We start from the raw sequence: 27,939 nt of genomic DNA on the forward strand, positions 1-27,939 counted from the left end.
GGGTTCTCCTTTGTCAAAGCTCTGGCACTTCTGGCGTCTTGCTTCCTCCTTCACTGAGAGAACTGAAGCCATCAGAAGAGAACTTCCATAGACTCCACATCTGGGCCCATGCACTCTGCTTTCTCTCCTGTGAGGGAGGAGCTCCCCATGCTCCTGCCTAGGACCAGCTCACCCAGCCACGAAGCAGTCTCCTCCCCTGGCTCTAGCACTTCTCCCTCTCTCTCCCCAGTCATTCCCACCAGCTCTAGTACGTTCTCCCATCTTGAAAGAAGTCCTACCCCTACTTCCCCCTTCAGCCACTGCCCCCTGTCTTTCCCTCCCTTTCTGTCAGAGTGCCTTAAACAAGGTGTCAGCACACACGGTTTCAGATTTTTCTTCTCTTCTTCACTCTTTCTAAACATACTCCATTCAGGTTTTCAGCTCTGTTGTTGCTAAATCCAGAGGTTCTCATCAGTCCTCCTTTATTTGATTAAGATTCTTTGCTTGCTAACCTGGCTTCTGGGACACTGCACTCGCCTGCTTTTCACCTGCCCCTAGAGGTGCTTCATTTCAGTCGCCTGGTCTCTCTGACCTCTTCTTCGGCAAGTCCCGTAGGAGACACAGAATGTGACCACGCACTATCTGCATGGCCACCACGCCGGTCCAGGCCTCCGTTGGCTCTTGCCTAGACTGTTAACATAGGTTCCTGATGTTCTTCCTGCTTCCACTGTCTTTTCTGTTTCATCTTTTCTTAGCAAAACAGCTGGCGATACTGTTGAAATAGGTCACCTCTTACATTCTGAATTCTCCGGTGGCTTTCCTTCTAGCTCCGAGTAAAATCCAGATTCCTTACGATTGACCCATGAGGCCCCACAGGCTCTGACTCCTCTCCCCGTACCCTTCTGCTTCTCCTACTTCATCTTCTCTCTTTCTCCCTTTTGCTCCAGCCCCTGTGGCCAGCTTGCTGTTTCTCAAATAACACCAGCCATGCCTCCACCTCAGAGCCTTTGTGTTTGTTCTTTTTTTTTTCTTTTTTAATTTTTCAAAAATGTTTGCTTACTTATTTTGGGACAGAGCATGAGCAGGGGAGGGGCACAAGGAGTTTGCTACAAAAATAAAATTTAGTTGCTACGTGCTAGTGATATTTTATTTTGTTTATTTATTTTTTTTATCTGAGCACTGATTCCATTGGCGAAAGTCATGAAGCTGTGTATACACTTGAGATTTTTGTACCTTTTGTTTGTGATAGTTAAAACTAACTGCACAATAAACAAATGTAACTGCTACAAATAATTGTGCTGGAGTAAGATTATCATGAAGGAGTGCTCTGAACATACATTTTCTTTCTCTTTCTTGGCCCCAGACAGGGCAAAAACATAGGGGCATGGTGTAGGCCACATGGTAGTCAATTGGAGAAAGCTGCATGTAAAAAAGAAGTTTTTTTGTGCCAAATAAGTTTCATGGTTTTGCAGTCAGCACAAAGGGGGCATGCTTAGAGATCTAGTTAGTACGATAGGGTAATGAGAAATTAACCAAAGCAAAAAACTTTGGCAGTAATTCTGAGTTCCAAAGTTTAAGAACAGTAAAAGTGGCCAGATTAAGGCTTTTGGTATCAAATACTGTTAATAATGGAAGAAAAAAAAGAACAAGTGTTAAATGGAGCATTTCATATGCCAAATTACTCTTGATCCATAATTTTAAACTAGGTTTTGAGAAAGAGGTGGGTGTCTGAGTTCCATGAAGCCACAAAGTGATCATAGCAGACATTCTTGCTCTTTTTTTTTGTTTCCATTTTTTAAAAATTTGTTTTTGAGAGAGAGAGAGCACAAGCAGGGGTGGGACAGAAAGAGGGGGAGACACAGAATCCAAAGCAGACTCGGCTGTCAGCACAGAGCCCTATGTGGGGCTCGAACCCACGAACTGTGAGATCATGACCTGAGCTGAAGTCCAGCGGTCAACTGACTGAGCCACCCAGTAGCCCCTGCTCTTTCGTTTTTTAATTGGTGGTGAGTAAATGATGCCTTTAAGATATATATGTTTGTAATATGAGGTAGAATAGAAATTTTTATAATATTTAAAGCTGTAAGAGGAAACTTCAAAGAAATTTTGAGTTTGAGGTGAATATGCCTCACGAGCCCTTAGATAGATACTTAATTTCCTCCTGGGGCCTCCGTGAGAAACACTGCTAAGTTTTATTGTGTTTTGTTTTCCCAAAGGCTTTTCTAGTAAAGAAAGAGAAGCAAACTTACTTATGTATGAATTAGGTAACAGTTAAGGGTTAATCAGAACCCAGTATTGCATTGCCTTTTAACTTTGTTCGTTAACACATTTCTTGGTTTATCCCATATAGGTAGTAGTTAATTCATTGCACTATTATTTCATAGAAACTTTGTGTTTTTTTAGAAAATGATTTGTTAACATGAAACTGTGTTTTCTATTTCTCTCTCACTTGTCCACAACTGAAGGGAGTGGTAGACATACACACTACATTCCAAAACACTTTTTTATTTCCTTGAGCTAGCTACTGTTACAAGAGGAAAAAAAGGAGAAAAGCAATCTGTTTCAAATTTACTCTGTAAGAGAAAGATTGCAGTTGAGAAAGACTAAAACAAATATGAATTTTCCTGGAGACCAATCAGAAGTATTTTATATTTGTGTCCTGGGATTTAAGCCATCATCATTATTTCTTTGTTTCTGTGACTGATCTTAATGGTTACGATAGTTTAGTGGTTATATCTCAGAAGAGAATTATACGGGGAGTTGTCAAAGAACAAATATCCTGCATCAAATCTGAAATAAATTCTATCACACCTTTCTGGAAAGTGGAAACTGGGTCTGTGTTTTGTTAGATATTTTAGCCATTACTGTTCAAATGTTGATAATTTGTCTTGATACTAGGTAAGACACAGAAAAGAAGATTTCAGGAGTATTGTGTCACTTTCCTATTACTAATGTAGGTTAGAGCTGTTATTCTAAGAGAGTCCAATTGAGTTATCAAATGTTGATCTGTCATGTCATAAAAAAAGTTCTGTAACTTCCCTTACAGGGACAATTAAATTTACTGCTTACCACCAACATGTTGGAGGTTCTGTGGTTGCTGTCTTTCCCCTGCGATTACCAGGGATCGTTAAATACTTCAGAGGGAGTGCTGAGCATGCATGAGGCAGTCACTTTAAAAATGTTGGTTGAATGAACAAAGGTGGAAGGGAATAGCTTATAGCTTCTTCTGTTTCATGAAACAGCTAATCAGAAGCTTAGTTAGAGCTGATTTTCTTGCTTCGTCCATCCTCTCTCTAGGTTCAAGAAAGTCAAGTGTAATGTCAAAAGTAGAAATGGAAAATTATAAATCAAGAGAGTTTAGATCAAAACTTCTTGGTCTTGTATATTCTTTAAAGAATTGATCAGGAAAACAGAACTATCTATCTATCTATCTATCTATCTATTTTAAATAAGTTTATTGATTTATTTTGAGAGAGAGAGCCCAAGCAGGGGAGGGGCAGAGAGGGATGGGGGACAGAGGATCCCAAGCAGGCTCTGTGCTGATAGCAGACAGCCCAATGTGGGGCTTGAACTCATGAACCGTGAGACCATGACCTGAGCCGAAATCGGAAGCTTAACTGACTGAGCCCCCCAGATGTCCCAAACGTCATCATATAATTCAGAAACATGCTAAATTTTGCTTTTTTTTCAATGTTGAAAATGATACCATTCAAATGATCATTGGGAGCACGTATTTTTATGCAGAGGTTTTGTGTTTCTGAGGTATGCATATGCTGTCCCAGATTTGACTTTTTATCTTTTGTGAAATCTGAGAGAAGGCATCATCACTAAATTCCCTGTGGAATTTAGGCCACTGTATCACCAAATTGAGTACCATCAGCCTGTTTTCTTTTGTTTCTTTTTTTAATTCTTTGTAAGTAAGTTGGGGAAATGGTGATCCTTTTTTGTTTCTGATACGTACTATTTGAGTGTGATATTGACTGCCATATAAGCAAATTTCAGACTTGATACCTGGCTTTTTTTTAGTCTTTCTGTTGTAGCATGTCTTCATTGGCAGTGTTAAAATATTTACAGAGTGAGAATGAGAGGTTCATTAAATATTGACAGTGGTTGGTTGAGTTATTTATAAGCAGCCATATTGTCCTCAATTAATTTATTATGCCAAGCTGATAATAAATGGAGGCATAAAAGTTCACTAGATAATTCCAAATTCTGTTACAGTTTTCTGTACCGCATGTAGCAATTATATCAGCATCAGGTCTTGTTTGGTTGTAGTCAGGACAAAATTGAGTACTAATGTTGCAGGATTTTCCACCTCAATACTCGGGATTCGTTGTCTTGCCACTTTGCAGGATGAAAGAGGTGGACAAAAATTGAGGAGCAGGCAAAAGTTATTAGAGTGCAAGAAAAGACGAGTATTAGGAGAGCTCTCTTTACAGAGAGGGGGGCATTAGAAAATGAATACCTGGAACATAAGGCCAGGGTCCTTGTTTTATAAGGTTCTGATCAGCCCCCCTTCGTGCCTTCCCCCTAGTTCCTTCTCAGGTTCTACCCTTATTGGCTTGATAGCTCTAGGTGCTGGGTTGTCCCTTCCTGATTGGCTCAACTCCATTGTGTGAGGGGTCAGACTGGTCGTACTGTCCCTCGTGTAACATAAGTTTCATGGTTTACTTTTTTTAGTTAGGTACCTTGATTGTCAAATTCCTGAGGGGAACCTGAGGTGGGGAGTAGGTGGGCTCTGTTACATTCTTAAGAGGAACCTTACACCCAAGGGGGTTTGCTGTGGTTAGACACTCCTAGTACTGTTACAAAATACGTGTTTTTCCCCACCCAGGGACCTCAGGTCCTAACCTTTCCCTCTCTGCCTATTTTATCCTGTCCTTCCCTATTACACTAACAGCTGAACTTTTCTTTAGGTTAAAAAAGATGTTTGATCATACATGGTGTTATGTATATAAACAGAGCTCCATGTGTAGCATTTGTTGTTGCTATGGTACTGAACGTTAGACCGATGTTTGTGAAATTATTTTACTTATGGCTGCTGATGCTGATTGAACCAAATATTGAGCTTGTCATTTGATTTTAATAGACCTTGAATTTTTTCACCTGTATAAAGCATGCCTATTTAATTTACTTATTTATTCCTTCCTTCCTTCCTTCATTCATCCATTTATATTTTAGAGAGGGAGAAAGTGTGTGTGCACATGAGTTGGAGGAGGGGCAGAGAGACAGAGAGAGAGAGAGAGGGAGAGAGAGAGAGAGAGTCAGTCAGTCTTAAGCAGGCTCCACGCTCAGCATGGAGCCAGATGTAGGGCTTGATCCCACAATGCTGGGATCATGACCTGAGCTGAAATCGAGTCAGATGCTCAACCAACTGAGCCACCCAGGTGCCCCAAGGGTGCCTGTTTTAATTTCCTGCCTATAAACTTCATGAGGTTGTTAGAAAGATCAGTGAATTAAAGCAAGCTAGTTATGGTTAACATCATTCAGCCTCTGCCCCTGTACTGGCTGTATAACTTTGTTCAAGTTACTTAACCTCTTTGACCTTCATTGACCTCATCTACAAAATGGAGTGATAATAATAATGCCAACCTATAGAGTAGGTATAAGCATCAATAAAGATACATGAAGCTTATGGCTAAATGACTGACGTGTAGTAGACAGTGGTTTTTAGCTAACTTTACCATTAAAGCGTATATTTATAAGGAAGGCATACAAAGTATTATTCCATTAGTATGCAAATTGAATTGGATAAGGAAGTTCTATTTTATCTTATTTTTATGAGAATTTGTTAATCTTTTTATCCTCTATGTTGTGTGCTTAGAATGAATTTTATATGGTGATAGAGTTAGCCACTAAGAAATTGACCTAATTGGAGGAACTTGTAAGTCAAGAATACTTAAGTGAAGAAAGATCCTGTGATCTTCCCTTTATCACATAGGAAATTGTGCTAGGTGGGTGCTGCTGGACATAGAATGGTGCCAGTGGAAGCCTCACTGCCTACCACCCCATGTCATTGTTCTCTTTTATTATAAGGCTATGCTTGAAAGCACCTTGTTAAGTAGCATACTGCATCAACTTTGGGCTCTCTAGGTTATTTTTAAGAATTATCTAGGAAGATCAGCTGACCAGCACTTAGGGACTGTGGGAAGTTGCAGCTCCCCTGGGCGGCGGGTGCCGGGAGATAAACCGCTGGTCCATGGGAGGATGAGTTCTGGTGCAGTTCCTCTTCTGATGAAAGAGGGAGCCCTGGCCCAGTTGGCTTATTTTGCCAGCAATCCAGAGTGATTACTTGGGATCATTTCAGGAAAATTTACACTTGCTACACCATACTTTAACCTGAGTATTAAAAGTTTCTGTTTTCAGTAAGATTCATTTCTCATATACATGTAAGAAACCAAAAAATGTTTCTATAAACAATTCGTTTTCTATCTTATTTTTACTGAGAAGTCTATTTTCCAATAATTGGAAATATATTCACTTTTCACTTATTTACACTGCTGCTTCGTGATAAATCTTGGTATTGAATTTGAAGATTCTTTTCTAATTTACCTGTTAACTTTTCAGCCACCCTCTAGGGAGGCATCATAGCGTCAGGTTGGTGTTTGGAGTCAAATGGCATGGATTTGAGTACTGCCTCTTGCCATCTAGCAGTTATATAACTTTGAGCAAATTACTTAACCGTATCCACTTATCCATTCCCAATTCTCTCGTCTGTAGGTGCTGATAGGCATACCTACCTTATCAACATTGTTGTAAGAATGAGAGCTAATGTTTATAGTTGGCATAGGGCCTAGAACATGGTAGATATGTTATTATGTAATTTCTAGTGGTGAAGAAAGTATTTAAAAAATTTTTTTAATGTTTATTTTTGAGAAAGTGTGAGTGGGGGAGGGGCAGAGAGAGAGGGCGACAGAAGATCTGATGTGGGCTCCCTGCTGACAGCCGCGAGCCCGAAGTGGGGCTCAAACTCACCGTGAGATCATGACCTGAGCTGACGTCGGACGCTCAGCCAACTGAGCCACTCAGGCACACCTGTAAAGAAAGTATTTTGGAACTCAGGTACTTAAAGTCAGAATTTTGGAACTAGAAAAAAATAAAATTTATTTTTTTTCTCCTTTTAAAGTAGGTTTGAGAGAGAGAAAAAAACTCCACTTATCTTGGTGTTTTTCTTTGACTTAAGGTGAATTCCTAATTTGCCAGGGTAGGATGGTTGGTTTTCAGGGAGGAATTGGTAATACAGGAGGAGACTCATTAAGCTTGGGTTTTCAAATTTTCTTCTTCTTTAAAGTTTTCAAAAACATATGTTGAAATTATTTCATACTTACAAAGGAGTGACAAATACAATACAAAGAATTCTTGCATATCATACCTTCACCCAGATTCCCTAAATTTAACATCTTCTATAACCACAGTATAATGACTAAAATCGGGAAATCAACATCGATATAATACTATTATTTAATCTGCAGACCTCATTCAAAACTTGCCAGTTGTCCCGTGTATTGTCATTTTTCTCATTCAGAGTTTAATTCAAGTCACGTACTGCATTTAGTTTTCATGTCTCCTGAGTCTCCCTGACTCTGTAATAGTTCATCTTTGTCTTTCATGCATTCCATGTCTTTCATATCTGGAGCCTTTGAAGAGTACAAGCCCATTATTTTATAGAATATTCCTCAGTTTGAGTATACCACAGAAGCGCTGTTAACATCCTTTGCAGTGCATCGTATCAAGAGGGACACGATCTCATTTTGTCTCACTATAATATTTATTCCGACCCCTTGGTTAAGACCGTGCCTGCCAGGTTCGTCTACTGTAAGCTTCTGTTATCTCTTTGTGCTTGAAAGTATCTTATGGGGAATAATTTTGAGATGATGTAAATATCCTTTATCTAATCATCTTTTTGGTCATTAATTTCAGTTTGTTTCAGTGATTCTTGCCTGAAGAATTAGTGTTGTGGCGTTTGCCAAATGGTGATTTTCCAGTATGCCCTCTGTATTGACTAGTTAAAATTATATAAGGAAAATCTTTCTAGGTTTTGCATTTATTTTGTTTTGTTCTAAGTCGTATCAATTGTACCATATACATGGAAGAACATTTTTTAATTATATGTGGGAGAATATTTTTCAAGATCAGATATGATTTTTAGATCAGCTTTTGCTTGTAAGTTTAAATATAATTTTAATAATCTCTCACGAGTCGCTTTTGTGCACAGAAGGAAATGATTCAGAGGCTATTTTCATTTTCAAAATTAGTATTTTGGGCACCTGGGTGGCTCAGTTGGTTGATTGTCCAACTTTGGCTCAGGTCTATGAGTTTGTGAGGTTGGCTCACAGTTTGTGAATTTGAGCCCTGCATCAGGCTTTCTGCTGTCAGCATGGAGCCTGCTTAGAATCCTCTGTCCCTCCGTCTCTAGCCCCTCCCCTGCTTGTGTGCGTATACGCTCTCTCTCTCTCTCTCTCTTAAAAATAAACATTAAAAAAAACAAAATTAATATTTGGTTGAAAACCCTGATTCTTCCTTAGACTTCTAAATCCAACATACAAATCATATTAAGTCATTTTAATGGAGCGGCTCCAATATAATTAAGTTTCCTATGGTACAAGAAGTCCGCTTTGCACAATTCTGTGTTCATGTGGGTGGTAGAAGTATTGAAAGTTAGTTTTTGCTTTATACTATTCTGTATTTTCCAAATTTTCTAAGTAACTACTTACTACATTAAAATCAAGTACTATTTCCTATTGTTGGAGGCAGTATGCCTAGTGAATAAGAATTTGGGTTCTGCAGTGAGACTTTCTTCTACTTACCCGTGTTAGTAGTTAGTTGACTTTTTGCTAATTTAGAACCTTTCTTGCTGTAAGTGGCCGATAATAAAAGTATCTGCCTTATGACTTACCATGAAGGAGTAAATAAAATAATATATTTAAAGTGCCTGGAACCATAGCAATGACATAATAACATGTACTCAATAGATTTTGGCTATTATCATTAACCTTTTTTTTTTTTTTAAGAAAAACAGAAATAAGTCACATAGAAAGAATCCTTGATGTGAACTCTTTTAGAATCATTTTGATGTGAGAGTAGAAGACAGCTTGCCCTCTCATCAACTTTTAATTTTTACATGCTGAGGTTGAGAGTTTAATCTGTGTAAAGTACTGGTATGAGGTAAATGCACAATAAATGGCTCTGTTTTTACGAAGACTGTCCTCATCGGCATGTTAGCGTCCGGGTCAGGTTTGGTGGAAATTCGGTCCAGAACCCAGTCATATTCCAAGTCGAGTGCCATTTACACACCTTAAGCACCGTATTTTGAAGATCCTGAATCTCCATGCAGTAGTACGTACTGGAGAGTGTCCCTAGGCTGTATTCATCGTGTTCTTCAAAGGCCGTTGATCTGGTTTTAAGTTCAGTTTGCCTTCCTCAGCTCTTCTGGTACATTTTTTTTTTAACGTTTTTATTTATTTATTATTGAGACAGAGAAAGAGCATGAGCAGGGGAGGGGCAGAGAGAGAGGGAGACACAGAATCCAAAGCAGGCTCCAGGCTCTAAGCTGTCAGCACAGAGCCCAACGCGTGGCTCAAACTCATGGAGTGTGAGATCATGACCTGAGCTGAAGTTGTATGCTCAGCCAACTGAGCCACCCAGGTGCCCCTCTTCTGGTACATTTTTAGTGGCGTTTTTTGGATTCTTGGCTTGAGCTAAACCAGTATCTCTCTAGAACATCTTGCTGCTGACTAAAACCAATTTTTTTTTTAGATCTCTTGCCATATTATTAGTATTCTTAAATTTGTGCCTCCTAGTTTGGGGTTTAAGACTTTTTCTATCTTATGATATGTCATTTTAACATTTACATATTTCATTTAATGTTATAGATTTCCTGCTGAAATCTGATAGAAGTCCTCAAACTCAGAAAAAAATAATTATATTTTACCTAGAAACAAAACTCTAAAGGGAGGGTGGGGGGCTCCTGGGTGACGCGATTAGTTAAGTGTCTGACTTCAGCTCAGGTCATGATCTTATGGTCTATGAGTTTGAGCCCCTCGTCAGGCTCTGTGCTGACAGCTCAGAGCCTGGAGCCTGCTTTGGATTCTGTGACTCCTTCTCTCTCTGCCTCTCCCCCATACATGCTCTGTCTCTTAAAAAATACATATTTTTTTAAATAAAGTGGAGGGTGGGTCTGCCATGTAAGTGATACTGCTTAAGGATATTTTGTGGCTTCTGTTTTACCTAAGGCATATTTTTATTTCTCCATATGTGTATATTATAATACTAGCCAACATACATATTCATGAAGGGAGACATTGTTCTAAGCCCTTTATGTGTATTCATTTTTTTTGATGTTTTATTTTATTTTTGAGAGAGAGACAACACAAGTCGGGTAGCGGCAGAGAGAGAGGGAGACAGAACCCAAAGCAGGCTCCAGGCTCTGAGCTGTCAGCACAGAGCCTGATGCGGGGCTCGAACTCATGAGCTGTGAGATCATGACCTGAGCCGAAGTTGGACACTCAACTGACTGAGCCACCCAGGTGCCCCGATTTTTTATTGTTTTATGTGCTTGAATTCTCTCATGAGAGTCTCAACTTAATACCCTGCTTATGTATTCCCAAGATAGCTTCAACTTGATTTCTTTGGCCTTTGTCCTCCAAGAGTTCATTTTCTTGTCATTGAGTGTGGCTTTATTTTCATCAATGTATGTTTAATTTTTTTTTTAATGTTTATTTTTGAGAGAGGGAGAGACAGAGACAACATGAGTGGGGGGAGGGGCAGAGAGAGCGAGGGAGACAGAATCTGAAGCAGGCTCCAGGCTCTGAGCTGTCAGCACTGAGCCGATAGGGGGCTCAAATTCACAGACTGTGATATCATGACCTGAGCCAAAGTTGGATGCTTAACCTCCTGAGCCCCCCAGGCACCCCTATATATATTCATCACTAAAACGACTATATGGCATAGGTTCCATTATTATGTCCAGATGAAGAAACTAAGATTTAGAGCTAAATAACTTGCCCTAGATTTCATAGAGGCTAAGCTGGAATTTTAATAGAGACATGCTTGCCAAAGCTTATGCTCTTACGTTCTAAGCACTGTTAAATACTTAGCTGCCTCATAACAGATTCCGGTTACCTTTGTGGCCCAGACCCAGGTTTGTAATTAAAGATAAAGGAAACACAAGAAAATTTTGTTACAAGGGCGCTGGGAAGGGAGAGTATTTCTGTGTGGATGTGAATCTGTTTTTTTTGTTTCTTTTTAGAAAATTAGATAATTATTAAAATGAAGTAAAACTTAAAATATGATTCTCTTAGTAAATTAATATTTTCCCCATTAACCTTTGAATTTTTGGAGGGCAGAGATTATTGAGTTGCTGCTCAGTAGATAACTGTTCTATTTAAATTGACCTTAAAACTTGTATCATTTTTATTTTTTTATTTGTATTATTTTTGTTAAGCTTATTTATTTTGAGAGAGAAAGAGAGAGAGAAAGAGAGAGAGAAGGAAGTGGGAGAGGGACAGAGAGAGAGGGAGAAAGAATCCCAAGCAGATTTCACCATGGCAGCACGGAGCCTGATGTGGGGCTCGATCTCTTGAACCGTGAGATCATTACCTGAGCCAAAATCGAGAGTCAGACACAAATGACTGAGCCACCTAGGCACCCCAGAATTTTTATCATTTTGAAAATGAAACATAAGAGTGGTGCCTGGGGTCAGTTGGTTACGTGTGTGTCTTGATTTCAGCTCAGATCATGATCTCACGGTTTGAGAGGTCCAGCCCTGCATTGGGCTCTGCGCTGACAGTGCAGAACCTGCTTGGGCTCCTCTCTCTGCCCTTCCCCCACTTGTGCTCACTTTCTCCCTCTTCCTCTATCTCAAATAAACTTAAAAAAAAAAAAAAAGAAACGTAAGAGAATGGTATTTACCATGTCACTTTTAGTACTTGGTTCTTTTTATCTATCTCCTTGTGAAATATAATGCAATCGCAACTTTGTTACTATTTTTTATTCTGGCTAGAATAATAGGCCCAAAGGCCTATTAATTTGTTCTTAATTTCTTTACTTCAGTTTGTAGATTAGTTTTGTCTTGGCCTTGTCCATATGACACATCAGTGTGTGTATCTACATACAAAGCTCCAGATTTCTAACTATATTAAGAATTTTTGCTAAATCAAAATAAGATTAATGGAAACTTTTTTTTAAGATTTATTTTTTAAGTAATCTCTACACACAACATGGTGCTCAGACTCGCAACCCCGAAGAGTCGCGTGCTCTATGACTGAACCAGCCAGGCACCCAGTGGAAGAGGGGTTTTTTGAAGAGGGTTTTTGATTTGTTTAGACCAGACTTAGCATTTAAATGTCTTAAATCTTAAGAATTCTTTTCCTAAATTAAGAACCTGTAGTTATAATGACATTTTACTGCAGGACACTTTTTTTTTGTATTTATATTTTTCAAAGGTGGTATTGTTCTGGTTTAAATATAGGCAACATTTTTCTTTCTATATTAATAAGCATATCACAAAGGCCTGCCAGCCTCAGCAGGTAGTCACCTTGCTTTTATATCAGTGTTTACCTGCAGAATTAGACTTTTCTATTTCTATTTCAATTTTATAATCCTTGCATGTTTTGAACAGCCAGATGAACAGTACTGGTTTCCTTTTATTAGATGTGTTACGCACTTTATCAAAATTATCGAACTAGATCTGTGAGGTAATCCAAAAAGGTAGGTAGTTTTATCACTGTTTTCTAGTTCTGAGGTTTGGGGGAGTAAGTGGTGCTGAAGCTCACATAGCAAGGTAGCAACAGAGGTGGTTTCCTCACCACTAGACCCTACTGTCTCTTTGACAGCCCATAGTTTTTTGCTACTCCATGGTTTGCCAGTGGCTCACTTAAAGCTACCTGGAAAATTGTTTTTCACTTTGCCCAACATAGTCTGCACATTGATTCAGTGGGTTACACTGATCTTTTATAAGTGTACATAAATGGAGGGGAAGTATTTAGACAGCATTTTCACCAGGATAGTCGTCTTCTGATGGCTAAAAACCAATGGCTTATAGTATATGGGTAATGAAACCAGGTGATTTGGAAAAAGTAAGCATGGAAAAATAAAGACATATTAGAAACTTTTGACTCTGATGGGTAGGTCTAATAATGATTTTATTTATTATTTTTTAAATTTTTAGTAGGCTCCACACCCACTTGGGGCTTGAACTCATGACCCTGAGATGAAGAGTTGCATGCTTTACCAACTGAGCCAGGCATCCCTAATAATGATTTTAAATTAAAGAAGATTAAATTAAACCACACCATACACAAAAATCTGCTCCACTAGATTTAGTCGAAACATGAAAGATAAAACAGTAAAGCTTTTGTTTTCTTCTGGGAGAATATCTTCTTGATGTTACTATAGGCTAAGATTTCTTAAATTGGACATAAAAAAAAGATTAACCTTAGAGACGATGATAAATTAGAAAATATTGAAAGTGAAAACTTCCAAGAACGTTGGTAGAATAAAAAGGCAAGCCACAGAGTAGGAGAAGATATCTGTAATATGTATAGATGACAAGACTGTATCTAGGATAATTTAAGAATTTTTAGACACTAGCAAGAAAGACCAATACAAAAATGAGCAGAAATCTTGAACAGACATCACAAAGAAAGATATCTAAATGGCTGATAAATATGAAACAGCGCTCAGTGTCATTACAGCTATCAGGGAAATACAAATTGATGTTACAATGACTTACTGCCACATACCCATGAGATTGGTTAAAATTAAGAGATGGACAACATAACGCTCTGACAAGGGTGTGTGATTGTGGGAACTCTCATATACTGCTCTTTGGGGTATCCATCTTTAGAATTGCTTTGGAAGTCTGTTTGAAGCCGTCTGCTACCCTGTGACCCCACAGTTCTCCTCTGTGTGTGCACTCAGTGGGTATGTGTGCATCCACTCAGTAATAGACACGAATAAGAATATTCCTAGCAGTGCTAACTGTAATGGCTCCATACTGGAAACAACCCAAACTGTCAACAGTGAAATGGATAAATATGTTGTGGTATATTCATGCAATGGCATACAGTAGATGAGAATGAATGAGCTATTAGGTAATAGTTGAATCTCACAAAAATATTGATGAATAAAAGGCACCACTCACAAAAGATTGCATACTGTATGATCTCATATAGTTCAGAAATAGGCAAAACAGATCTGTCGTATTAGAAAGAAAGTGGTTACCTTTGATGGTGATGGTGACTTACTGAAGTATGAGAGGCTTCTGCAGTGCAGGTAATATTTCAACACCTGATTTGGGTGTTGGTTACACAGGTATGTTTACTTTGTGAAAATTCATCAGGTTATATACATTGTTGTGATTTGTGTACTCCTGTGTATGTATGTTATGCTTCAGGAAAAATTTCCTGGAGCCGGGGAGCAGAAGTGAAATGGCTTTACTTACTATAACTTATTTAAATATGATGTTATAAATTGGAATTCAGACCATTTCCAACTTAAAGGTACGGTTTCAGAAGTAATATTTTCTACTTTATCAATGGGAAAAGTTTTTTTCTTCTCACATTCTTCTAAGAAGTTCAAGTTTGTTAAGCTTGTTCAACTCTTTGTTCAAGCAGCATTATCCCATTCAGTGCTTATAAGCGAGAATCTGCTATAAAAAGAAGGAAAATGAATCTGAATTAGTTTCAAGTAGAGTGAATAAAGTCATTCCAGGTACCATGTCACTAAGACCTTGAGGAGAAATTAAGATAAAGTTGGGAGTTTGAGTGGATATTCTTTGTTTCCTACCTACCTCAAAAAAATTGGAATTAACTGGAAACTTTGAGGCTGACCCCTGTATGCCCCCACACTTGGTCACCTGAATAATTTGCCTTCTCACAAATGAAATTGTCGAGTAAAACTGCATATTCTTTGTTACTTATAGACCTCTTACTTCTAGTGACTTTGGTCTAAGCCAGGGGCCAATAAACTACAGCAGGTCAAGTGCAGTTTGCTGCACCTTTTTGTAAAGTTTTGTTGGAGCAGAGCCATGCTCATTAAAACAGTTTTTTTTTTTTAATGTTTATTTATTTTGAGAGACAAGAGTATGAGCGGGGTGGGGGGGGGCGGGCAGAGAGAGAGGGAGACACAGAATCTGACGCAGACTTTTGTTAGCACAGAGCCCTACAGGGGGCTCGAACTCATGAGCCATGAGATCATGACCTGAGCCCAAGTCTGACGCTTAACCAACTGAGCCAGCCAGGCACCCCCATGCTCATTGTTTATATATCTATATAGTTGCTTTTTGTTGCACCATATGGCCCACAAAGCTAAAATATTCACTCTATGGTCCTTTGTGGAGAAAGTTTGCCAACTCGTGGTCTGAGAGATATTGATTATAGTCCTACAGTTCCTTGTTTGTAATGTTTCACCTATCTTACCATCTGCATGGATGGAAGGAACCTTGGGTTAGAGATCTGTATAAATTGGCCTGAGATATGAGTAGTTTAGCAAGACGCCTGCTGTTTGCATTTTGCTCCTTGTCCTATAGGATCACCTGTGAATAAAGTAACCATATGTTTCCGTTTGTGAGTAAGTCCTTCTTTATATCTTTTGTTCCAGGCTGTTAAGAAATTATGATAACATTGCATACTATGATAGCTTAATAATCATAAGATTTTAGCTGCTCCTTTTCACTCCTCATGCCCCCAGTTTGTATGATAAATTTTGTGGTCATCCTGTCTGTGACAGTAACCTTTGAGAAGGGTGGTGGGAATAGAGATAGAAACAGAGTGACAACCTATCCAAGGGAATTTAAGAAATTAATTTTTGAAAGTTTGTGTCAAAGGTCTTCAAGACCATCTCATTGATTTGCTAGGATTCACAGGACTCCACAGTTGCTGTGCTCATGGTTAGGGTTTAGTACAGTGGTAAGAAACAGGAAAAGCACATGAGGGGATGTCTGGAGAAAACCAGGCGCAAGCTTCGATGTGTCCCTTCCCACTGGAGTCACACAGGATATGTTTTAATTCCCCCAGAAATGGTATGTGTAATGTGTTCGCAATCAGGGACAGTCACTCCTAGCCTGTGTGTCAGGATTTTTGTTGGGGGTCAGTCACATAGGCATGTGGCACCATCGTGACTTGACCTTGCTTACTTAAGCTCTAGAACCTCAGAGGTAAGGAGTTGTTCATCATAAATCACATTGTTAGCATAAACTGTTCGTTCAGACTGGTATACAGTGCAGCCCAAGGACTCAGGCATGCCAGAACATACTTATCAGAACTGTACAGGGGCTCAGAGCTCAGTTCCCAGGAGCTAGTCAAGGGCTAGTCTGGTAAACAGGCCATTTTGGGGGATGTGTAGGTTTTGAGCCTCACAGGCCTGCTGCGTTAACCCTTTCCCCCACAAGGCCCTACAAGGTATTCAAACCAGAGCTTGAACTGAGGTGAGTTTGATTCCAAAGTCTTTTTTGCTTTTTCCATAGATAATTTTGAGTGATCTTTTATCCTGAATTAATTGCTTATTACAAACTGGATGCATTAGATGTGGTAGATACTTGGACTATGTCCATCTATCATGATAAATCTTTCCAGTAAGCTTTCTTTTTTCCTCACATGAAGATAGGGAGCCTGATTTGATTTTTTTTTTTTTCAGCACTTTTTAAAGTAATGGTGCTAAGAATTTCTAGTTTTAGTTATTTTCAGCAAAGTTTATTTTGTTTTGTATGTTAATGTATTGAAACATAGTTATGAGCAATAGTGTTTAATTATTCCTGTTGCACTTAATGCAGTATTTAATTTAAAACAAATGTGATAGCGGAGTTTAGAAAAGTGTTCACAGTTAAGAATTGTCTCCTTTGTAGATGATAGGTTTGAATGAATTTATACAGTTCTCAAGAGCTCTTAACCTTTTTTTCTTTTCTTTTTCTTCAGGTGTTTGTGGAAACGTTAGACAAGTGTTTTGAAAATGTCTGTGAACTGGATTTAATTTTCCATGTAGACAAGGTACTCTATCTGTATTGTTAAATCTTCTGAGCTCTGTATCTAAGAAAAATGTTATTTTGTATTTGTCAAAGTAAAAATGGATTTAGTGAATAATACTATTTTTATTCCTTATTTATTTAGTATAACTAATAAATTATGTTTACTATGAACCAGGCACTGCGCTTGGTGCCGAAGATTCAGACCCTGGCCAGAGGAATCCACATCTAGAGGAGGAGACCGTGGCATTCATTAAGTAGCAGTGTGTTGAGTGTTAATGGGAACACAGCTGTCCCACCTGCCCCTGCCCAGGGGGATGTGAGTGGAGGAGATTACATTAAAGTTGGATTTTTAAGGATTAGTAGATATTTCACTGACCGAAGTGGAGAGGATGGCTCTAGAGGCAGAGATATAAAATACAGGCCTTTGGTGTGTGTGTTGTGGGGGGTGGGGGTGGGGTGGTATTGATTGAGAGGCCTAATTTAAGTGTCTTCAGTGCACGGATTTTGGACTTTGTTCTGACGCACTTTAATTTTTTTAATAAAAATATGTATTGGCATTTATTGTTGCCTTGTTTGTACATTGGTTTTTGTTTTGTTTTGTTTTGGCAAGGTCAGTTTTTTCTACATTACGAAGATTGGATTGGATCGGATTGGTGGTAGGCGGGAGATTAAAGGCAGGGAAATCCTCTAGAAATCTTTTTGAGGAGTTCCAGAAAGAAGAGAAGTAAGACAGTACAGTAGGGATGCAGGAGGGTGAATTGATAAGACATGATGGTCTGCTAAAAAGCTCCACTTACCTACAGATTCCATACATGAGAGGAGGGAAGGATTGCTGAACTTTGTAGCCTGTATTTATTACCTGGTGCTGGTGATAGGGAATTTGGGAGGAAGAGAGTACACTTTTACCACACACAGGTTTTTTTCTTTATTAAGCTTATATAATGTAGCAAGGTTTTTTGTTTTGGTTTGGTTTTAGTGTTTGTTTCTTTTTGAAAGAGACAGAGTGCAAGTGGGGGAGGGGCAGAGAGAGGGGAAACAGAATCCAAAGCTCACCAACTGAGCCACACAGGCGTCAGTAACAAGTTGTTTTGAATAATTAATCCATTGAATAAAATAGTCTGAAATAATGTGCTGAAAATTTTAGCAGAAAAGGTGATTTTTAAAAATCAGCTTTATCGAGGTATAATTTACACACACCAAAATTCAGTTTTTTAAATTTTTTTTTATTTATTCTTTTTAACATTTATTTATTTTTGAGAGAGAGAGACAGAGCACGAGCTGGGGAGGGGCAGAGAGAGAGGAAGACACTGAATCTGAAACAGGCTCCAGGTTCCATGCTGACAGCACAGAGCCAGAAGTGGGGCTCAAACCGACAAACTACAAGATTGTGACCTGAGCCAAAGTCGAACACTCAACCAACTAAGCCATCCAGGCGCCCCCAAAATTCGGCAGTTTTAAGCACACATTTAGTTAGTCCCAGAAGATGTATATAGTTATGTGACTGCTACCACATTCACGATATAGCATAACGAAGGAATGCATTTTATTATTTCTGAATAATCAAAGAATACTTTTATTATTAGCCAGTTTTCTAGGTCATATTTCTTATTTACTAAATGACTTGATTTTGGGCAGAAGACTTAAACTTGATATTTTTAAGAGTCAGTTTTTAGTTTTTCTCTAATTACAGTACCTTGCACTTTTGCACAATTACAAAGGCTTCTGTTATTTTTAGACATTAGGGCTTGCAATATTCAAAATTATGTTTTGGTACATGATTAAAATGCTTAAATATGATTAAAATGCTTAAAAAAGACTGTTCAAAATCATTAGTTTGTGTAATACATCTAGCAGTTTAAGAAAATTGAGGAATCTCTTAGAAACATTGTAGTAAGAGTAAAGTTCTCACATTTGTACTAGAGAATAAAAGAGATCTGTAAGAGGGAAATTAAGCTCCACTTATCTACAGATTCCGTACATGGTACACAATGTTTTTAAAATTTCCTCTTTTTTTTAATGTTTATTTTTGAGAGAGAGAAACAGAGCGCAAGGGGGGGAGGGGCAGAGAGAGAGGGAGACACAGAATCCGAAGCAGACTCCAGGCTCCGAGCTGTCAGCCCAGAGCCCATCTTGGGGCTTGAACTCACGAATCGTGAGATCATGACCTGAGCTGAAGTCGATGATCAACCAACTGAGCCACCCAGGCGCCCCTTAAAACTTCTAATTTACATTGATTGATATACATTCACTTAAGAAAAATCAGAAAATACAGATTAGTGGAAAATAAGTAGAAGCCATTCAACTTCAGAGGTTGCCTTATGTTAAAAGAAAAGCTGAGGCATATTAAGAGTTTTATCAGGGGCGCCTGGGTGGCTCAGTCAGTTGGGCGTCCGACTCCAGCTCAGGTCATGATCTCGCGGTCCGTGAGTTCGAGCCCCGCGTCGGGCTCTGTGTTGACAGCTCAGAGCCTGGAGCCTGTTTCAGATTCTGTGTCTCCCTCTCTCTCTGACCTTCCCCCATTCATGCTCTGTCTCTCTCTGTCTCAAAAATGAATAAACGTTAAAAAAAAATTAAAAAAAAAAAAGAGTTTTATCAGTTTATTTGAACAATACTGATTCAAATTGGGCAGTGCCAAACCAGGAATGTTTAGGAGTATTCCAACAGGAGCGAGGGGAGAGGCTTCTATAGAGAAAAGGCGGAAGCAAAGCAAGGGAATTAACTGATTATAACTCAAGCAGTTGTATTATTTGAGAAAGTCGAGTTTGCTGTGATAGGTTGTCTTTAGGCTTTGATTTCTTAACCTTGAGACATTTACAGGCTTAGGTTTTAGTTTGCTTACTTAGGCTGTTAGATATTAGAACCACCTCACTCTAATTGTTTAATGAACATTAGTGTTAACATTTTAGAGTGTTAGAGTTCTAGATTGTTTTGTACAAGCAAGTACAGAAACAAATACGTCTTTTTTTTTTTTTTAATTTCTTTTTTAACGTTTATTTATTTTTGAGACAGAGAGAGACAGAGCATGAACGGGGAGGGTCAGAGAGAGGGAGACACAGAATCCGAAACAGGCTCCAGGCTCTGAGCCATCAGCACAGAGCCTGACGCGGGGCTTGAACTCACGAACCGCGAGATCATGACCTGAGCCAAAGTTGGCCGCTTAACCGACTAAGCCACCCAGGCGCCCCAACAAATACGTCTTTAAGACCAACAAAAATGGAATCCTGCAGTATATAGTATGTGTAGCCTATACCTTTGTACAACAGTGTATCACTATTTTATTTTATTTTATTTTATTTTATTTTTTTTTTTTTTATTTTATTTTTTTTCAACGTTTATTTATTTTTGGGACAGAGAGAGACAGAGCATGAACGGGGGAGGGACAGAGAGAGAGGGAGACACAGAATCGGAAACAGGCTCCAGGCTCTGAGCCATCAGCCCAGAGCCTGACGCGGGGCTCGAACTCACGGACCGCGAGATCGTGACCTGGCTGAAGTCGGACGCTTAACCGACTGCGCCACCCAGGCGCCCCGTATCACTATTTTAGAACCTGCCAAAATTAACTAGATCTGTTCTTTCTGGGCTAAGCTCTTGTTTTAATTTTTTTCAGTGCAGTGAGATAAAAGCTTCAGGATAGCAGGACCTTTCCTATCCCTCCCTTCTCTGTCTAAAACAATGCTAGTCTTGTTTTGAGCCCTTCTATGAATGTAGGATTGTTTTCAACTCTTAAGCAGCCCTGGACCTTCCCCAGCCAGGGATCTCCTAACCAGCTCAGCTCATTTTTTCTTAGGGGCAGGTACAAAATTTTGCACGCAGCCCTCAGCCTCCTTTTGGACCACAGCTGGTTCAGTGAAAGGGGGAAGTTGTAAAGATTACCCCTCTGTTTTCAATCGGGATGGGCTAGTTTATGCTACAGTTTAAGAAATAGCAGAATACCTCTCATTCATGCAGTATGTTTATCTTGTCCATATACCTTAATTCTGGGATCCACGGTAACAAAGCTGTCACTGTCCGGAGCATCGTCAGTTTCTATGTCAGAGAGAAGAGCTTTCGTGGGCAAATTTATCTGCTTTTCAAAGTGTCACAGGTGATAGCTTTACCAAATGTTTTGCTACTGCATACATCGATCACTCATTTTCTAGCCTCAGTATACCACTTTCCATGTGGCCCAATGCCCAGCCCTTAAGCTAGTGTCTTTTCCTTTACTGTCTTCATTGTATCTTATTATGAATCTTTAAGTACTTATTTCTGTATCAGCCACATAAACTAACATTGTAGACACCCTGAGGTAGAGATAGCCCCCCGCTACCCAGAATTGGTCTGGATGTGAAGACTAAAGATGGCACACACACACACACCAAGACGTTCTGATCTGAAACAGTTTCTCGCTCACATAGGAAGGTTTTACAAGTAATAGTAAAGTCATTTATTTGATTAAGAGAAAATAGAAAGAAATCATAATCATTATTATAAACAGTAGAATCTTTGGTTTAAAAGAGGAGGGGGAGAATATAAGTAAAATTTGATCAAACCAACCAACTTTGTGATGAAAAATGAAAGTAACTTAAATGAAATTTTAAAGTGGGTATTTAGTACACTAAGTGTGAACTAAATGAATTAAAAGACAGAGATGATGGGTTTAAAAGGTACAGTTTGTATAGGAAAGGCAGGTAAATTCTTGACCAGTTTTCATAACCATTTGGTTCCCTAATACCCACCAAAAATGATTGTCTGTCTTTCTTTCTTTCTTTCTTTCTTTCTTTCTTTCTTTCTTTCTTTCTTTCTTTCTTTCTTTCAGTACCCTGTAACGTAGGACTTTGAACAGAATTTGTTTTATTTTTTTATTTATTTTTTTCTAACGTTTATTTATTTTTGAGGAGGGGCAGAGAGAGGGAGACACAGAATCTGAAACAGGCTCCAGGCTCTGAGCTGTCCGCACAGAGCCCGACGCAGGGCTCGAACTCACAGCCTGCAAGATCACGACCTGAGCCAAAGTTGGACGCTTAACCGACTGAGCCACCCAGGCGCCCCAGAATTCATTTGTTTTAATCCACTGGAGATATTACTTTTTTGGATGCTCAGATTGACCTTTCTTGACCCATGGGAGCCTCTTCAGGTCGTCTTCTGGGTCCTTTTGCCGTTCCCTCCTCTCCATGGACTCTGATAGCTGTTTTGTGTTCTGGCACAACTAGATGTTAGACTCGCTTTCTTCATTTCTTCCTAAAGACATATTGTCAGCCATTGCATGTAGGAGCCCTGATTCCTTTTAGTGGGAAATGGTGTATGGAAACCACAGTCTGGAGGTGCTCATAATTATAAGGCTGGTCATTGTTTCTAGGCCTTTTCTATGGAGAGAGCATGTTTTCTGTCCAGCCCTTGAGTCACCTATTTCTTCAAGGAACGCTGGTTCCTTTTAGGGGACAGTGATATTTAGAAATGACAGTCTTGGCATCATGTAACTCCTGGTTCTCTGAACCAAGCAGGGAAATAGATGTAGGTATGTGTGCACGCACACATGCACCCTAACCTATTTCTAAATATTTATGTATATCAAAAATCACTGAGTTCTTAATGCCTCAGAGTCTAGTGCAACGCTACAGAATTTATTCCAGCCTTCTCCTTTTCTGTATTTGCAACTTGCTACTCTGACAGTGAAAGATTATGCCGATTATTCTCATACTTAGTATTCCCATTATTTATTATGCATTTACTTACTTGCTCAATTCTTCCTTTCTGTAACCAAATTCCTGGCCGGGCTGTTGGAAAGCTAAACTCCAGACATGCCAGTCTCCACTCTTCCCTGCCAGCACCAGCCAAAAGGTTGGCCCCAGACCCACCAGCCCCTATCCCATCAACTGAGCGAGTTGTTAGAAAGTCAATTCTGATAAAATTTGTAATGAATAAAGTATTACAAAAAAGAGTCTAGATGATTGAAAAACAACTCCATAGAATTTCTAGAAGAGGCAGAACTGTCAAATTTAAAAATTTCAGTGGATGGGTATATAAAGGTAGATTACACATATCTGAGTAAATGGAAAAATAGAACACGTTGTCCAAAATGCAGCATAAAAAACTTCTTAAGAAAGAGTGAAAATATGGAAGACAGTTTATAGGTCAGGGAAGATAGAGCAGGAAAGGTCTAACGGACACTTATTCTCGGTTTCAGAAGAATAAGTTCTTATTTATTTCATAACATCTGAAATTATGGGAATTTGCCAGAATTGAGGAAAGATACCAATCCACACGTTAAAGAATCACAAGTAGAATAAATAAAAATAAATCTACATTTAGACTAATTATAGTACAGTTGAAGAACAGAGAAAGAGCTCTTAAAATCATCCAGAAATAAACATTACCTTCACAAGAGCAGCGGTTAAATTGGGAAATGACTTCTCAACGGCAGTCACAGAAGTTAGAAGGCGATGTATTGAGAAAATAGCTGTCCAACTGTAATTCTAAAGCTGGCAAAAATATCTTACAAGAAAATAAAATAAAGACTTTGTCAAAGAAAACTAATGAGGGAGTTTGCTTCAAGCCTTTCTCAAAAGAAATTCTAAAAGAAGGTACTTGACACAGAAGGAAGTGTCAGATATCAGGAGTGAGTTATAGAAGGAAGAAGAACAAAGAAAGTTGCAAATGTGTGGGTGAGGGTAAAAGAACATTGACTGTTAAAGTACTTGTGGAATTAATATGAAAAGAGTTTGTAGCATTAAAATACAAGTCGCCAAGAAAACATAAGCCAGGAAGGGGGGAAAAGGCAGTTGGAATAGTTTAAGATCTTTTAATGAGCAGCTCTGACTTTTATAATAAGCAGTTTTTAAAAAGGATATCTTGATATTCAGCCCAGAATATAGAACAGAAAGTAGAACAGCTTTCCAGTTTTTCAGACTTGAATATTTTGAATTTTCAGATTTTGAAATATTCAGTGTTAGTATAACATGCATCATGTACCAAAATAGGTTTACTCTTATCCGTTACTTTGAATTACTATATCCCTGTTGCTTTCCATTTGTTAATTGGTCGGCAGTTAACAAATGTCTTCATTATTATTAATAAGTTACATGCTTTTCATTTCTACTTTTGTCTTGAAAATTGTACCAAAATTTTGATAGGCTAACAAAATATACTCCTAATTCCTTTCAGAATTATTTCCCAAATTGTCATACTTTAGAATGTTGTTTTATAACATGATATATGTTAGATTGATATGTTATAATGATAAGTCATTATGATAACATAGTATGAAAGACATCAGTAATTTGGGGGAGGATATATTATTTAGCAACAGCATCTGCTTAACTGACTCAATCTCAGGATAATATTAACCAGATGACTATAAAACTGATTATTTTCTTAGCAAATACTTTATTTTTTTTTTGAATGTTTATTTTGTGTGTGTGTGAGAGAGAGAGAGAGAGAGAGAGAGAACATGCATGTGAGCAGGGGAGGCGTAGAACATGAGGGAAAGAGACAATACCAAGCAGGCTCCACGCTCAGCACAGAGCCCAGTGTGGCACTCAATCTCACTACCTGAGCTGAAATCAAGAGTCGGACACTCAACCTACTGAACCCCCCGGGTGCCCCAGCAAATACTTTCGTAAGGTTAATAACATCAACTGTAAGTTTTGATTTGTATAACACTTTGGTATGTCAGCCTGTTGGAGAATAATTATAGCAAAATTTAAAAATACTTTTATTTTTATTTATTTATTTTCTTAATGTTTATTTTTGAGAGAAACAGAGACAGAAGGGGGGAGGGGTAGAGAGGCTGAAGCAGGCTCCAGGCTCTGAGCTGTCAGCACAGAGCCTGACTCAGAACTCAAACTCAGGAACAGTCAGATCATGACCTGAGCCAAAGTCAGACACTTAACCAACTGAGCTACCCAGGCGCCCCTAGTCACTTCTTTCATTTTTTTTTTTTTTAATGTTTATTTATTTTTTGAAGGGGAGAGGGAGAGACAGAGCATGAGCGGGGGAGGGGCAGAGAGAGGGGGAGACACAGAATCCGAAGCAGGCTCCTGGCTCTGAGCTGTCAGCACAGAGCCCAATGCGGGCCTCAAACTCATGGACCACAAGGTCATGACCTGAGCTGAAGTCAGACGCTTAACCGACTGAGCCATCCAGGAACCCCTTAAAATAACTTTTAAATTGGGGTGCCTGAGAGACGCAGTTGGTTGAGCATCCGATTCTTGACTTGGGCTGAGGTCATGATCTCACGGTCGTGGGATCGAACCCCCACATTGGGCTCTGCGCTAACAGCATGGAGCCTGCTTGGGATTCTCTCTCTCTTTCTTTCTCTGCCCCTCCCCCACTTGCTCTCTCTCTCCCTCCCTCTTTCTCAAAATAAATAAAAACTTAAAAAAATATTTTTAGATTTAATTAAATTGTGATAAATCCATTTTGAGAGGGTATATCTCTGAAGCTAAGCTTTTTTTTTTCTCTTTAACTTAGAATCATTTCTAATAAATCTCTTTCTCTATCATAGATCCAGTTAATCAGGAAACCCTAATGCATTTACTTTCAAAATACATCCAGAATTAAACGTTTTTCTAATGTTGACAGTACACCAGTAAACCCCCAAAACATTCATTTTTTTACTTAAATTTTTTCGTTGTAGCTTTTATTTTATTTAGCAACCCTCATGGGGCTAAAATTGAGGAGAAAATACCATATTTCGTTGCCTCTAAAATTGCAGATTTCTCTCACATTTTAACACTTTTGAGATTGGGATGCATGTTATATTCTACAGCTTGTCATAATTTAATTGGCAGTGTTTTTCCTTTTCAGTAGTATGTAACATAATGGTTTTTTAAATAATCAGTTGTAGCTTAGATTTGAAGAAATACCAAAATATGAAGCGTGATCTATTTACAACAGTTAGAATTACAAATACAGGTGTTAATAGATTACTTTAGTGTTTAAAATTTTTATTAGCAAATGTATGTATTTAAGTTTTATTATCAAATCAGTAACAACAGTATGACCCACAGAAGTACATAAATTGAAATTTTCTAACAATTTAAAATCGGTCATTTCATCATAATTGGCTATTCTGTCATAATAGTTAAAAAGTCATGACTTACAGTATTACAGTTTTTAGAGTAGACCAGTAACTCTGCTTTACTCCCCCTCCATCCATACTTTTAAAACTCCTGTTCGGTTTCCTTTTGCCTCAAGCGAGAGAAGGAGGAGATGTTCCTTGCAAAACACATTAAAAATATATATATTTATTGAGCCCTTAACCCTCTGCAGGGTGATGAGAAGACGGTGCTCTTATCCTTGTCTTCCTGTAGCTTGTCGTTTTTGAGCAGACACCTGTCTGTGTCTCTGTTTCTCTGACAGACATAAAACTATTAAAGAACATTACAGGGTTATGTATAGCAAACTATTTTATTATTTTAAAATTACATGAATAATACTTCCCTTTCTTTAGAAACAAGCCCAACAATACTAAAGACTATATGCTTAAACATTAAAGTTCTTCTTTTCTTGTCCCCTTCCTCATATCCACTCAACCTCATCCCACGCTGTTTCCCTACAGTCATTTCTCTTCCTAGTTTGGCTAGGTAGGCTTCCATAGTTTTTTCCTATCTATTTTCAAAGATAGGCATAGTTCTCTTGGTCTAGTGAGTGATCAGGTTGGTTTTTATTTTACACAGTGTTTCTGTGCCTTGCTTTATTAACTTCATGTGTCTTTAGAGTCTCCCGTCAATACGTACATATCCGCTTTATTCTTAGGTGAAGAATTAAACAGAATGATCTGCCGTATTTTACTTGACCACCCCTATCATCAAATGTTAATGCAAAGTGAAAAATACTTGGTGCAGAGGACTTCATTTCTAACAGAAGTTAGAGCAAGTAACTTTGATACTCTGCAAACAAGTGACAGTCTGTAGAAAGGAATCTGTATAACTGGACCTCCTTTCCTTTTGTCATCTTTTGTTACATGCTTCACTCCATCCGGTGGAGGGCTGGGAACTGTTACAAGTGAAATGTGTTTGATTTAATCTTCATTTTAGTCTCCAGTGATTATGTGCACTTTCCTCAAACCAGGATGCTGCTGTCAGTGAACTCTTTACATAAATATTTAATAAATGTGTGAGAAGCACCGGGTAATGTGTGGAAGTGCTGAATCACTAACTTGTACACCTGAAATTAATATTACACTGTATATTAACTGGGATTTAAATCAACACTTAAGAAAATATTTAATAAACATGGTTTACTGATGGAGTGGTAAAAATTGCTAAAGAAAAACACATGGCTTGTTCTTCAACTTTTGAGTTTTAAGATAATTGAGATAAATAATTTTGAAGAAAATTTGTGTGTAACATTCATTAGATACCCACAATGTACATTATACTTTATAAATAATAATAATATAGAGACTATTTATGTATTTTTTAGTGTTTGTTTATTTTTGAGAGAGTATGATTGGGGGAGGGATAGAAGAAGAGGGGACAGAGGATCTGAAGCGGCCTCTGCACTGACAGCAGAGAGCCCGATACGGGGCTCGAACGCATGAACCGTGAGATCATGACCTGAGCCAACGTCGGACACTTAACCCACTGAGCCACCCAGGCGCCCCTAGGGAACATTTAATCTTAAATAAGTTAAAGTAGTTTTAAGCAAAAGTCTCCAAGTTCTGCACTGACACTTACAATGAGATAGAATTTTTACTATTTAAACGCATGGAAAAAGTGACACGCTTCTCTTATCACTTACAAATATCCAACACCTTTGGGCTGCCTCTTAAATTGACCTAAATATGTGCATGGCTATAACCTTTAATATTATTTCTCTGAATTACTATGTGACACTCTTTTATTTTTAGCAAGCTTTTGTTTGTTCGTTTTTGTTTTAGTATATGCACATGCTAAAAGTTTTCAGAACAAATAAACAAAAACTATAAAGCGAAAGACAAGTCTCTATTCTTCCTCAGTCCTCCATTTCCACTCTGTAGGTAACTACTATCCTTTAAAAATATTTGCAGAAAATTA

At 38.5% G+C, this 27,939-nt stretch overlaps 1 protein-coding gene across 5 annotated transcripts in view; it reads left to right on the plus strand.

Annotated features, from left to right (window-relative positions):
• Nucleotides 1–27,939, plus strand: part of AP3S1 (adaptor related protein complex 3 subunit sigma 1) — a 72,785-nt gene that overhangs the window by 30,819 nt on the left and 14,027 nt on the right. For 3 of the 5 annotated variants that reach the window (XM_027076870.2, XM_053219924.1, XM_027076868.2), the window contains exon 4: nt 16,893–16,964. The exons of the other annotated variants lie outside the window; for them this stretch is intronic. In XM_027076870.2, coding sequence (XP_026932671.1) covers nt 16,893–16,964 — 72 coding nt within the window. The remainder of the gene's footprint in view (nt 1–16,892; nt 16,965–27,939) is intronic. 5 annotated transcript variants of the gene reach the window in all.

Source organism: Acinonyx jubatus, chromosome A1 (genome assembly GCF_027475565.1).
Source record: "Acinonyx jubatus isolate Ajub_Pintada_27869175 chromosome A1, VMU_Ajub_asm_v1.0, whole genome shotgun sequence".
NCBI lineage: Eukaryota > Metazoa > Chordata > Mammalia > Carnivora > Felidae > Acinonyx > Acinonyx jubatus.